This window comes from Colossoma macropomum, unplaced genomic scaffold, assembly GCF_904425465.1.
Source record: "Colossoma macropomum unplaced genomic scaffold, Colossoma_macropomum, whole genome shotgun sequence".
Taxonomy (NCBI): domain Eukaryota; kingdom Metazoa; phylum Chordata; class Actinopteri; order Characiformes; family Serrasalmidae; genus Colossoma; species Colossoma macropomum.
Genome location: NW_023494804.1, coordinates 27,223,990 through 27,239,195, shown reverse-complemented (window position 1 = coordinate 27,239,195; position 15,206 = coordinate 27,223,990). Strand labels below are relative to the sequence as shown.

General features: G+C 40.4%; 1 protein-coding gene across 1 annotated transcript in view; it reads left to right on the top strand.

Moving 5' to 3' along the window:
• Positions 1 to 15,206, top strand: part of dlg2 (discs, large homolog 2 (Drosophila)) — a 343,385-nt gene that overhangs the window by 278,520 nt on the left and 49,659 nt on the right. Inside the window, exons 15-17 of the mRNA XM_036594500.1 lie at positions 6,148 to 6,304; positions 11,163 to 11,265; positions 12,894 to 12,938. Of these exons, the coding sequence (XP_036450393.1) occupies positions 6,148 to 6,304; positions 11,163 to 11,265; positions 12,894 to 12,938 (305 nt within the window). The remainder of the gene's footprint in view (positions 1 to 6,147; positions 6,305 to 11,162; positions 11,266 to 12,893; positions 12,939 to 15,206) is intronic.

Below are 15,206 nucleotides of genomic sequence, written 5' to 3'. Positions count from 1 at the left end.
ATAGATTCTGTACTTAAAACTACTGTGTGCGACATGGCACTGAAGAAAGCAAGCTATAAGTATTCATGCACTGCTTATGTCATTCGCTGACTGTGTTTGTGGGCTGTAGTCTGTCTGTGTGCTGTGGCCTTCACTCTTCAAGAGTCTTTCAATGGAGCAGTGAAGCTTCAGCCCACTTGCACACTCTCTCCAGCCCCCACACACACTCAAATACGCTCACGCTCACCCTCTGTCCAGCTTTTCGTGCGTCAGAACTGAAGCTCTTTGATGATCATATCAGCCATCCAGTTTTCTGCAGCCACTTAAACCTACCATTAGGGGGGTTTGGATGACTAAAGTGACTAGCAAACTCTAGTGAGTGCGTATATGTGGAAAATAAATAGATATCAAAGTCACTTCCCGGGCGTTCTTTTTTCCAGTGCTATTTATAGTTATTTTTAGACTATCTACCCACACAACAACTACCATTCTGAGTTGGTAGGATGCCAGTCGCATGATCATGTTTGGTTGTTTTACGTGGGAGCCTCAAATAATGGCATACGCAATCCAAAATCCATACAGATTAGCAATAAAATGTCGTATCTAACATGAAAAATTATTAAAATGGTGAATTCAGAAAAGGTTATATACTCCAAATTTATCATGTGTTGTGCAGAGCTGCTTTATAATAGCCATCAGTGTCAGTATAACTCTATCAGTCTTACAGCTGTTGTTGGCTCCTCCAGAAAACTGAGAATTGCTATCCTACCCTAGCACAGGAAAAATGATATATGAAATATGAGTAGCAGTCTACTAGTTGAGGACAGTGCCTGAAATGCAGCAGTGGTAGAAACAGCAATGAACAGGCTGGAGGAGAGAACAAAACTAAGTATTTCTGCTGAAATGTGAAATTTGAGATGAAACCAATTCCGTAAGACAGGCTTGTAAGTCTGACCAGATAGGTTTTGAAAACTAGTATAGCAAAGGGCCGTTTATCTGACATGCAAAACATCCAATCACAGAGTGTTTAGTGTCACATGCACATTGAAAGAAAGCTTTGAGTACTCATTGGCAAATGCATGAGGATATTTTGTTAACTTGCTACTTATGGTTTTAAACAAAATATTGGAAAATCTGATATCATCACTATTGAGAATAGGTGTAATTTCTTGCTTCTAGCATTTAACTTGATAAGCAGCCATTTGTTTCCCATCGGACAGTGCACGGACCAGAGCCAGTTTCTCTGTGAGAGGAGAATTTCTGAGAGCTGTAGTGATTTTAGTATGCAGTTTACATTAGACAGTCTGTGTACATCTGCACTGAAATACAACAAAAAACACTTCTACAGTGCACATCTCACAACTCAAACCACAGCATCTGCCACTGGAAGTAGCTCCTGCTAGCAAGCTACTTACAAAGTACTTTTTACTCACATCTAGAACAGTGTTTTTTAAATGTGGTCATGTTGGTTAGTCAACTTTTTTTTTTAATCAGTGATTGACTCGCAAAAATTAATAGTTGTATAGCCCCTACTGGCCAATCCTAGTACAGCTGGTCCAAACATAGGGAAAAGACATGCACTCATTGGTTCTTCTGTTATGATCTGATAGCCAATCATATTTAATGTGAAATATCACTTGTTCATCAGCTCCTCTTTAACTGCTGGCCAATGCTAGCACTGGAAAAAATATTTGTGCCTATTGGCTCCTCTGTTGAAAGCTACTACATAATACTGCCACTGGAAAAATAATGTGCTCCCCTTGGCTCCTCTGTTGAAAGCTATAGTCAATAGCACAGGAAAATTCTCATTGGGTCCTCTGTAATGACCCTCTAGGCACTCGTGCTCAGGAAAAGTATCAGTCATTCCAGCACCTAATATTCCTGTGGTTTTGAAGTTCCAGAATTCTATGACAGAAGTTAATTTTTGGCGTTTTCTTGGTGGAGTGAATGGAGGGTGATGGTAAATAAATAGCTGGCGGGCGAGAGGCGTGTGGGTCCGCATCTGTAACAGCGTGAGAGCAGTGAAATCTATGCTGCTTTTCAGCAGACATTAGGGAGCAACAGAGGCTTTTAGAATTTAAAGCGAGTGCAATCTCTTTTGTTTGTTTTCCCATTTGGAATTAGGTTTCACAATGATAAATGCAGAGAGAGAGAGACAGTATGAGAAAGGCAAAAACAGAAACTAGGAGGCAGGTAATAGCTTATTGAGATTCCTGTGGCTGCTGTAGAGGAGAGAGGTGTCGGGCTGTATCAGTGTTGTGCTGTGGAAAGGTGAGGCGGCCAGCCAGAGGGGGATATTGTACCTCAGTGAGAGAGCCAGAGAGACAGGGAGAGGGAGATTAATGCCAGTGATTTTGAGTTAGCAAGACCTGTACAGTCCTGAGCTTGCTCGCGTTAGTCCACACTCTTCAGGGCAAGTCAACAAACCTCTAGTCACTCCAGAAGTTTTGCAGTTCATAGTGAGTTCTAGAACTGAGCAACTTGAATTTTAAGTTTTGGATTCACATTTTCATGGTTTCTCACATAATTTTGCAGTTAGAGGAGAAAATGGTGAGCTCTAATCTTCTAGGTGAGTTTTATGTGGGCTGTATTTGTTTCAGAAAAAAGTTTCCAAAAAAGTTGTCTTTTTTTCATTTACTTTTGTATGTACAGTGTCCCCAAAAAGCATGTGGACATTTGCTATACTTAAAAGTGCATTAAGTTCATTGTGTTAGGAAGCAAAATGTCAAACTAAGTGGCATTCATTTTAAGTAGACCATTTCAAGAATTATTGTTTTTTGGCAAAGTATTCTTTCAAATGGTGGCTCATTGTTATCGTTTGAGCAGTTTCTTGGCAGACATCTGCAGGTTTGCTGCCGAAATGCTTTTGTACATGATCATGAGTTCATGATTCCATAAACAAACACACCGATGTAAGAAAAACAGCCCCAGACTTTGACATTTTCACCTCTGTGCTTTGCAGTAATCTTAATGCAGGCCGGTTGCAATTCTTCTCCAGGCTTTCTCCACACAAAGTGCCTACCACTTGATGTTGAGAACTTTTTAGCAAATACTTCTTGGGGCCACTGTTTGTGCAGTACAGTCAAGAGATGCTGTGAGAATGTTCCACATAAATCTGCAAGCTAGTAGATTTACAGATCAGTAGCAGCAGATTTCTTTGAGTATCAAATTATTATTTTTTTTTATTAACTTGGCTATTTGTGTTCTTTTTATTACTTGAAATAGACAAAACTGCACAGGAATGTGAATAATTATTTAGGATTTCAGCTACATGTTTTGGTCCACAGTGGCCTTGTACTAAAAGGGTTTAATTATTATTTACCAATGTAGAGTGAAGTGCCAGTCATATGAGGAGTAGTCGCCATCTAGTGGTTGAAGCGGATAGCAACAGATGCTGCACTTCTTGATGCATCAGAAATGCCTGTAATGTAATGTCCTGTGTAAAAACACTGGAGTTTGAAGGTGTCATTAAAACCATCAGGTTATAGACTGAAATGTACTTTGTGTACTGGGAGGTTGAATGGCTGTATTTAGTCACAGTTTCTGTTTTCCATGAAGGGGCTGTTTATCTGTACTGTGTCAGACTAAGCTACACGCTTCTGAGACACGGCTTGGCCTGGGGAGAACTTTCACTGTGGGCTTAACAGTTAAACTGGCCCAGTTAGAGAGAGGGGAGGAGCGAGGCTGGAAGGGAGAGATATTGAGAAAAAGGGGAAAAAAGACAGAGGGAGAGGGATGGAGGACACGATGGGGAGGAAGAAGAAGTAGACAGGAAGATTTTGAAAAAGCAAAGAGAGGAAGAGAGAGTTCTGACCGTTCTTTTGGCTTTGTGTACTTGTTGGTGTGCTTTCTAGTAAGTGACCGAATGTGTCCTATTTATATGCAAAAGTGCAGTGTGCAAAAACACTAAACACATCCTTTCCCCACCTAATGTACAGGGCTGTGTATTTGGCTCGATAAACCCCACGGTTCTACATGTTAACGTACTAACACATTGTTTTGGTAATATCAGAGAAAAATATTGACATTGCAAGAATGTCCACAACCTGTCCCTGCAAGTGTGGACAGACAGAGAGAAAGAGGGAGGGAGGGGAAGAAATGAGAGAAAGGCCTGTCTCCTCATCATAAGTAGGTCAGAGAGGAGTCAGAGCAGAGCTAAAGGCAGCGCTAGTGGATTAGCCTGCTGCACTAAAAAAGCCACGTCTTGAGCATCGTCACTTTGTGTTATCGTCTGTAAACATCTGAGAGCAGCTGTCTCCATGCTCCAGTTGAAATTGTCAGAAGTGTCACAGCTGGAGATACACCTTTGTTTGATTGGTTGGGTCTGACAGTCCACCTGTACATGGCTTTACCATCACTTCAGCTTAGTTTAAAACTAATCAAAACTAAGCTAAACAGTGCAGAAACAAAATCTGGACAACAAACATGTCTTGGCTGATTGATTGGGTTTAGGGCAAGGGGAATATTTGACTTCCCCCATACTCTCTTTAAATCAGACCCTACCTTTGTAGTCCATCGTGAAGGCCTTGTGTGAAAACAATGACCTCCTCAGGCATGCTGAAGACCATTCTTTGGAATTAATAAGTCAGAGATATCACTTGTACCTGAGACATTGTTACTTATTCAGCTAATCCTCAGCTTAAAATATTTGCCTGCACCTGATGGGACCCGACTTCTTGATTCAGGTGTGGATGTTGTTTTTTTAATATCTCTCAGACTCGGGTCAGATTCAAATTTTTAGTTCTGACAGCGCATCTCACACTTTTAACAGATTTTACCCTGCATTCTCCCTGCATTAGTTTTCCTCCTTACTTTATTCTTCCCTCCTACTTTAATTTTTTATAAGATTTTAATCTGGCATTTTTCATTGTTAACCAAATTTAGCAAGATGTACAAGGTCTGCAACTGTGAGAAAATGGACTCATGAGGAAGAAACAGTCAGTTGATTCAGGAAAGGCTGATGAGGGGTGTCACTGTCGATTGCCTGAATGTTTGAGTAGTCCATGAATTATTTTGACTACTAATCAAGCGAAATTATTTTGTTTTTGTGTGTTAAATAACAAAATTGTGCTTACCTGAAAAATAGCTATTTTGCAAATACAGCCATTTTATTTACTATCCAAAACCACCAGTGAACCTACAGGTGTCTTCTGAGTTTATACATGTAAAGTTGTTTTTTGGGGACCGTTTAGAATATCCTCCACATATCCCTCCACCATGAATGGATTAAACCAAAACTTTGTAACACAACTGCTTTAAAGACAATGTCTCAGACACCAAGCAGTATATTTATGACCATCTCATGCAATAACTTTCTATGAGGGAGCTTTTAGAGGTGGACATCTGGTTTCTATCACCACCACTGTCAATTCTGCCACGAAAATTTTCTCTAGAAAAGAGTTTTTTACACCGAACCACTCTGAATGACTTTGTTTACATGTTAACCATTAAATCATGCAGAAATTTTGAAAAATGAGTGGAGTTAAATTCCCTTTAGCTCTGCGTATTACAGTTTCAAATACAATTTTGTTGGACTAGGGTCAGTTGCGGACTTGGACCAGATGTGGACCAGATTCAGTTTACACAAAATTTTAGTGGGCTCGGGTCAGGCTCAGTTTGGGTTTGGTTCAGATTCTGACTTGGTTCTTGATTCTGACTTGTAAAACTTGATGCTGTGGATTTTCAGGCTGTTTTTGGTTTCAAACCGAATATTTAGGTCCGATAAAAGCTTCGTTGCAAAATATCATGTTTACAGTAACCTTAGCAGAGCTCCCTGATTGTGACTTTGTAGGTCTAGACTACTAGAGCTTTCCATGACCCACTGTATGAAATGTGTGTAGTTTTGTGCTTGTGCTTGGGTTTACGTCCCTGTGCGCATATGTGTGTGTATGCTCCATCGCCGTCTCTAGGAAACCACTCGGAAATGGGACAAATACTGTGTAAGTAGAGCAGTCCCCTATTGGGCATCAGCCATTGTGCTGGAGCATACGCTAGACTGCGAGCCAGCGACCGTCCGTCCGACCGGCCTGAGTGTGTGTCTGTGTGCGTGAGCCTGCCTCTTGCGCGTGTGTGTATGTATACAGTGTTGTAGGGCGGCGTGTGTGTGTCGGGAGAGATGCTGAGCCCCACGGACTCTGAGCTAATGTACTATTGGACCTGTATGTACAGGGAGCCGAGGAAGATCGTGCTGCATAAAGGCTCCACTGGCCTGGGCTTCAACATCGTGGGCGGTGAGGACGGTGAGGGAATCTTCGTCTCCTTCATCCTGGCCGGGGGTCCTGCAGATCTCAGTGGAGAGCTGCGGAGAGGAGACCAGATCCTGTCTGTAAGTCTGTTTCGGAAAAAACACACACGCCACAGAGATACATAAATTGACAAGGACATACAAACCCAAGCCTGTTGTTGTGACCAGAATAAGGGTTTGAATCACTGCTTTATGGTTAACATGCTGTCCATTTGTAATATTGGCTATGCATTTTATTATCTTTCTCTCTGCATATGTACACGTACACACACACACATACGTTTGTTTTTAATACTTTGTGAGTACATGGGGTCATGCGTATGTCCCATGTGTATGTGTGTATATATATATATATATATATATATATATATATATATATATGTAATAGGAATTTTAGGCATTACCTTTTCCCTAACCCTAATCTAAACCTCAGTAATCAAAAAGAAATGGTTTGTGCCTTCAGTTCTAAACAATGAAAGCTTTAGACTAAGTCAAGATCATTTTGCTAGTCCTGGTATTGTAGGTTAGCCCTGTTTTCTCTTTTTTTCCTACACAGTCAGGAATGGTTTTGTCCGAAAAATGTATTTAATCAAACAGACAAACACCCTACATATAACAAATAAGGCATCAGTTTATTTGTATTCTGTTTTTTCCATAGCAGTCTAGATCCTCTGTCCAACAGCAGAGGGAGCTGTTACACCTAGTGTATCAATATGAACACATCATCAAGAGCAGGAAAGTTAAAATAAAGAGTTTTCAAGGAGGTCAAAATTAATTATGATTGCATTGCAAATAATACTGCATGAATTCTGGAGTAGTTGCATAAATTAAACCCTAGTGAGTCGGGGTGAATAAGTCTGGTCAGAGGGCTAATTAGCACCGTGTTTCTAAATTCTCAGTTTGAAACCTAAGAACTGTGTACTGCTGGAGGTAAAACTCTGGAGTCTGATCTCCTGGGGCTTAACTCATCATTAGGGCTCATCAGGGCCATATCATCAGGCCCTCATGCCTAACTATAGGGAGTAAATCTAATTGTGGAATGCCACAAACCACCCCTAATCAGACACCTTCAGTTCTTGTATTGCTCATAATCAGATGCTCAAAGTCCCCAGACCACTCCAAATCAGATGGGCTCAATCATTACCCCACTCACAATCAGTCCCGCTCTGTCTGCGTGTTCTAATGAGTCTGTTTAATGCCAATCACTAAGAACTGGCTGCAGTACTTCAGCTCAGAACAGTTTGAGTTCAACAAGACACTGGAGAGTGAAAGAAAGAGGGAAAGAAAGATAGAGTGGGTAGCAGGAAACAACTGGAAAGAGGGAGATGAGCAGAGAGAAATTGAAGGAGAAGAAGGAGAGAGTGGAAAAGTGGAGACATAAACAAAGGGAAGGACAGGGAGGAAGAAAGAGAGGGGGGAGGGCTACAAAAAATGAGAAACAGACAGAAAGAGACTGAAGAAGGACAGAGATGAAAAGTGGATAAATAACAAAACAGGGAAAAAGGCAAATGAAAGAGGCACAGAGAAAGACTGAAAGAGAAGAAGAAGAAGAAGAAGAAGAAGAAGAGAAAACATGGAGAGATAAGGAAAGGGAGGGGGTAATCAAGTATTCTAGTTATTATTTTGACAGTTAATCAGTTAATGTTGTTTTGGTATTGTTTTTAAAGACTAAACATTAATATTTGCTTAATTGAGGAATAACTAATGATGGTGTTCACTTCCCACACAATGTATATATTACTGCAGTCAGCTCTGCTTAAACACAGACATTTGAAACTTGTAGCAAACATTCTAGTAGCATATTCTTTACTTTGTATGTTGCAGTGAATCCTTTGGTGAAGCCTACCTCTCAATATTACTGGAGTAGCCTGTTAGCTGTCTGCTGAGCTGTAAAATATAAGCTTTTATTTGGCACTTTGGGTGATGATGGGCCAGCTCAGTTTTCAGGCCTGAAGGAGAGAAAGAGAGAGAGTGCAAGAAAGAAGGGGAAAGAAGCAGAGAGACACTGAAGAAAAAGGAGGGAGAGGAAAAGCAGAGAAATTTAAAAAAGGGAGAGACTTAGAGACTTTCCCAGACAAGGGGAAAGAGAGGCATGGAGAGGCTGAAGGAGAAGATATTGAAAGGGGAGATTGGCAGGGAGAGGAAGAGAGAAACTGAAAAAGAAGAATGGAAGGGAACGGCTGAGAAATAAAAGGGGGAGATTGAGAAGTAGAAAGTGAGGAAGAAAGACACAAAGACGTAGAGAGCAAAAAATCCATGAAAAAAAGCAGTGATCGATTGAAGGGGAAGAAGAAAAACAGAGAGGAAAAGTGGAGAAAAAAGAAAGGGGAGGGCCTGGGTGGGAGAGAGGGAGGAATCTAGAAAGAAAGATAATGGCGCGCTGGCCTGATTTGGAGTCTAAGAATAACTCTGGTCTGCCTCCTGAGTTCACGCTGTCAAATGAGTCTGAGTACACAGGGCATACTGCAGACATTCACATACACATGCACACAGGAAAGGCTGCATGAGCCAGAGTGCACAGTAGGATACGACACGCATGCTTACTCACACGCTTGAGCACACGCATGCCGATGCACACACACTTCGCCAGCCTTCCCCATGGTGAGCAGAGTTAGTGCTCTGTAGGATCCCATTATGAGTGCTTTATAACAGTGTGGCTCTACCACATGGCGTGTGCCAGCAACCAGCTGTAGAGTTACTTTCTCCAGCCTAATCCCACAAATCCAGCCCACAGCCCTCTGCTTCCAGCAGGGATGCCCTCCCACACACTTAATAGCTGCTTCCTTCACTGCTGAACCTCTAAAAATCTAGAGTTATTGTGGTCATTTACATTGCAGAATTACTTTCATGTTATTGCATAATTGAGTAATTAGTTAGATAGTTACATAACTTGGTTTCTGATAGCAGGTAAGTACCAGTTTTTGACTGAAAGAAAGTCCTGGCACGCACAATTTCTGTGTATTGTATGTATTTGTATTTACTATCTGGGTTGCTGGCATTTAATGGAAGATGACGTAGTGCTTTAGTTCTGATTCAGTAACATTCAGTAACAACTTCTATGAAAAATACATGTCTTTTTTTAATAAAAGTAAAAATATGCTGAAGGAAACAATGTAAGCAACAACTAGGCTAGTAAAAGTCACAGCAAGAAAGACTGTATGCCCTCATTCAGACAGCCAGTGGTTGTGTTTAGACGTTGTCTACATAAAACTGATGCATATTTATACTGATCTGACAGACTAGTTATTATCTGTTATCCAGAATGAATAAGTTATTTATTGTGATAAAACACTGAAATGTGCACTGGAGAAATGTTCTGGTTTGCTGTTTGTGCTGTGTTGCTTCCGTTTAAAAGAAGTGCTGGAGGAGAAAGAGGAGTAGTTTTTTTGTATTTAACCATGAGAACATCTTTAACTGCTAAGAAACTTCAGACACATTTGACTTTAAGTTGATGGACGCAGTGGACAACGGACAGATGTTTGAAGTAGCCTACCGCATCATGCGATAACACAGTGTAGATTTTGTGTTAATTACAATATATGATCAGAATTTTACCCATTAATTGAGAAAATTAAATTCTGGACATTGTGCCCAGCACCAAATTCCTTAGCGGAAAGTCTGTTACACAGTGACATTTACATTCACTTTTCATTCTGTACTGATGGGGTCGAGTCTGCACTTATATTTTCTTTGATTCAATGCCAAACAATGACAAAATCATGGAAAAAATGTAAAATATGTTTTTCTCTTCCTCAAAATGAAACTGCACCACAATTAACATTTCATCAAATTAAAATTCTAATAAAATATCTTCTCTTCTACATACAAACACAAATATTGTACGGATGAAAGTTTAGAACCTGCATTTTTGACAGAACTTCTCTGCTTGTGTCAATAAGCTATGACTGAGAAATATTCATTCATCCTCTTAAACCACTTGATCCAGCTAGGGACACGGTACTAGTAGGGAGAGTAGAGAAGCACAGATGACCCTGTCCCCTGCAAGTTCCTCCAGCTCATTCTGGGGGTCCCCGAGCCGCTCCCAGGCTAACTTGGTGATATAATCCCTCCAGCAGGACCTAGGATTACCCCAAGGTCTCATCTGCCTGGTAAACCTCAAAAGGGAGGCAGTCAGGGGGCATCCTCATCAGATGCCCAAACCACCTCAAATGGCTGCTCTCAATGTGGAGGAGTAGCGGCTCTACTCTGAGCTCCTCCCGGATGACTGAGCTGCTCACCCTATCAAGTAGAGTGTAGCCCACCACCCTGCAAAGAAAGCTCATTTCTGCCACTTGTATCTCATTCTTTCGGTCATTACCCAAAGCTCATGACCACAGGTGAGGGTTGGGATGTAGACCAACCGATAAACAGAGATCTTTGCCTTATAGCTCAGCGCCCTCTTCACCACTACTGTCCGGTACAGTGACTGCATTACTACTGCTGCTTGTCCCAGCCTGCGGCTGATCTCACGATCCCTTTTCTCGTCATGCATGAATGAAACCCTGAGATACTCTAAGAAATAGTTCATATAAAATTACAACATGCTTTTGTTATCATCAGTGAAAACTGCCACTTCTGAGGGTTAATTTTATCATATTTAATGGTCTGGTTGGTTGACATGATGTGAATATTTGTTTTATTATTTATTTGCACTAGTAAGCAGTGTGGTTATATAGCTGATTAAATGTCTGCAGTCGTATGCAGTTTGGGCGCCCTCGGTCAATTGATATTTTGTTGTTTTTCTAAGTGAAGTAAAAACAAAAAAATATAAAATGTGCCGGTGAAAATGTTGTCACATTTTATGTTTTACATTTTGTATTTTTTTCCAGTATGTTAAACTAAGCATATAAACCAACGGTTCAAATCTTTGCATATGACTTTAGCTGTGTACTGAGTTTGCTTACTGTAATAATGTAATGTTTGTATATTTTCCATGCAGGTAAATGGCATTGATCTGCGAGGTGCCACTCATGAGCAGGCTGCAGCTGCGCTCAAGGGGGCAGGACAGACGGTCACCATCATCGCCCAATACCGGCCTGAGGGTGAGTGTCTGACAGCACTCCTGACCAATCACAGAGGCCAGAAGTTACGGTGACTCTTAATTCAGTAAGCCACTCGGAGGTCATCCGTAGCCCCAGGCAGAACAGGAACACGACTCATACAGACATTTTTGGGGCAATCCTGGCCCTGTACGCTTTGAATCCCTCCCAACTCTTACAGAGTAGCACGTGGCCCCTGGACTTTTTTTTTTTTTTTAAGCTGCCATGTTTGATTAGTGTGTCTACTGGTTTGGCTGCTGCTCTGGACTTTAGAGATACTGACTCATCTGTCTGGATGCTGATGAAGTCAAGGAAAACAGATGCTTCAGTTTTACAGGCCACTTGTTGCCTTATGGTCTGAAAAGACTAGGAATCGATCCAGAACTGTGGTTGCATTACTGTAACATCTAAGCTGCAGCCAACCAATTCATAATAATATTTAATAGCATAAAAGACAAATCCTAGCATTACCTTGCAACTGCTGATATATAATCATATTATTTGTAAAGCATATTTGCAGGCCTTTTAGGGAAAGTTACTTTAATAATTTGGGCTGCAACTACTGAATATTCTCACTTTTGAGTATTCTGTTGGATATTGTCATGAATATTCAAAAATTCGAAGAAGCTCAAGATGTTTCACTTTTCACTCTGTTTGAATAGCCGTGAGTAGTGCAGGAGAGCAGAGGAAATAGCATCTTTTTAACCACTGTGTTTAAAAAGGAAACAACCTTTTGGTCAAGTTTTGTCAGTGACGTGAGAGCGATTTAAAGCCACTCAAGACCACATTATACTGGAGCATGCACTAAACTCGGCCACTCCGCCTTTATTGTTTAGTGCAGTCTGAATAATTGTCGTCCAGTTCTGAACATCTAGCTATCCAGTGTGTTCTCATAAATCAGAGGTGCAGAGCAGTAGGCCACTTATTTGGACTGCACTTAGAGACAGCCGTGCTCTGTCACAATCTCCATTATGTCCAGTGTGGAGAGCTGGCAGCTGCATTCTGCTGATGAAAACTAGCATTTGGCTTGATAAACCAATGTTTGTTTCTCCATTACAGTTGGGCTCTATAACAGTAATAAGGTACAACAGTATTTAAAAATGATGCTGGTATTTCAAAATGATGATCAAATTTTATTACACATCTAAGCAGCCAAATAAATACATTACACCCAATTCTATTTTAGATTAGATGGTGTGGGACCTCACCAATAGATGGTGCTGATAGAAAGAAGGGAAAATCGGACCTAGGAAAAACCTGTTAATCTTCTACATGAGTGTTAAAAAGGGGATACCACCCAACCCTATTCTCCAAGAATATGAGTTCATAAAAGCAGGAAATGTGTTGGTTATTCAAATGGCTTTTCCAATATTGTAATTATTGAGTGTATAGAATATTGTCAAATTGTTGCAGCCATATTTGTAAGTATTTAGAATCTCTCTATCCTCTCCAGGTGAGATGTAGTAAGAGGTTTGTGGGAGGTCCTTAAATTTTCCATAATAACCCATTTTTCCCTCCCTTTGGCGCTGAGTATGGTGGTGATGTGAGGTGTGAATGTGTGTGTGTGAATGCGTGATGAGCATGAGAGAGCAGAGGTGTTCTGATGTCTGCTCTCTTTTTTTACTCGTCAGAGCTTGCGTTGTGCTCTCCGCGCCGGGCCCCGCCTCCAGCCGCAGGTTTGTGCCATGCGATCAGTGCCTGGGCGAAGAGCTACCTGCAGCCCCAGCCCCACGCATACACATACACATGACTGAAACCTTCAACAGCCCAAAAGAACAGTTCTAGATTCCTTCAGTCATAGTGTTCAGCCAATTGATGGGTCCATGCTTCACCCGCAAATGCATTCTTTCATAGAAGCAGTTGCACAAGCTTATTTTGTCAAAATACCTACATTTAGCGTTATTAATTTTAAGTGATATACTTAGTATGCATGTAAAACTGTTGGAGTAGGTATTTTTAGGTATCATGTGCAATGTGCTGAAACATAGAGAGACTTTGTGTGGATTTAGGCTACTGCTTTTAATTGTCTCCATGTCACACTGTCACCAAGAAGCTTGACCTTGTTACTATAGCTTGAGGCAACATATGATTCTGCTTATTGTTTATCGTAATGTGTTGAACAAGGAAATTATATAGTAATATGACATTATGATTATATGACAATACTATATAGTATAGAGGTGTAAGTAAGATGTTAATTTAACCAACTAGCAACGTTAACAGCTGTACCAGGTGAAACACCTCAATGACACAAATAAACACCCAAGAAATTACCTTTCATTTAAAATACATAACTTAATATGACAAAAACTGAGCTTTGCCCTACAATTTCATTAGGTTGAATGAGGTTTTTGCCAATGTTCTGTAAAGCTTGTCCAGCATCTATGACAAAACACATTTGTGGGTGGAGCATGGTCATTATTCTTAAACTGGAACGATAATGTTCCAGAATGTGCCAGAAGGATTCTAGAACTCTGGTTTGTGTTTGAGTCTGGCAGGTTTTCAGTCGGGCTTTGGGGCGCGGGCTTGGTCTTGCCCAGAGGCTATGCTGATCATGGGGCTCTCACACAGGGAGGGGGAGAGAGAGCAGTGTCTCTCTGTTTGTGGACCACATTACTGACCTGTGTGCACTTTTCCCCTCTACCTCTGCCTGCTTGCAACCCTAATCCCAGCCACAGCTCTCCTCCCTGCGCTTACCCTCGCTCTAACACCCACCTCTAACCAGCATACTGCAGCACACATGCTCTAAAACACACAGCCAGTCTGCACAGCACTGCAGTATACTATAGACACACAAAATCAGTTACTTCACACTCAGCATGATAGAATAGAATCTTTTATTTAACCATGCGATAATAAAGCATTTCTCAGCTAATAATGGTAATTTATAATCAGTGCTGGGTAGTAACAGACTAAATGTAATCTAGAATGTGTAAGATAATTACCAAATCCTAAGTTTATACCATTTGGCACTAGGAAAATATATGTAATCATGTTACAGTTATGTTTTTTAAGGATTACTGTTTTTAAGAATTACATTTTTTAACTTCATGAAATTAGCTAATCTGTTATGAATCCAAAAGTATTTGGAAGTAATTGAAAGTAATCAGGTAAGATAACACCTTTGAAGTGAACTGAAAGATTACATTGGTGATTACATTATTAGTTGTGTAATCTGTAGTCACTACTGGATTATATTTCTCAGGTAATCCAACATTGAATTTCTTTGCATTTAAACCAAATTCAGACTGTAATAAAACTCTAAAAATGACAACTCTAAAAATGACTCATTGATCGATTTGCCATAGCACTTTTATAGCTTAATCAGACATGACAAATTTTGTAAACATTTACATGATTTTATTTAAATGTTTGAAATTATTTAAAAGACATATTCAGTTTTTCATATGTGGGGTATTGGTGTTATGGACTGTGCTAGCCATTTTACCCGTTTTGTGTTGAAAAATTGACCCCTAAATTAACAAATGTAAGTTTCCATATCGGACTGATAATAATAATTTACTTTACAATTTATCACCCATTAATTTATTGGTAGTACATGCAACTGTACTTTAAAAGATAATGTCATAGGCAAGACAATATCCACATTTACGTGCACACCAGTGGTTCGATATTAGTGTGGCTAAGTCTGCTGGTCTAGGAGTGGGTTCTATTATCATAGTCAAACTTATGGTCTTGCGCCCTATTTGAGCTGGATTAGTTTTACCAGAGGAGGTGCAGTAGTATAATTTGTTAGGCATTTGACTTTCTGATTTCTACACAATGAAGTATCTGTGTAACTTCCCCAAATACCCGTTCAACAAAAATGTTGTAGATGACAGTAGCTCTGTTTATAATATGAGGACAAAAGAACTGTGCCAAGTCAAGTCGAGTGCTAAGTCATTTTAATGCTTTACCTTGTCTCTCACTTACCAAAGAACAGA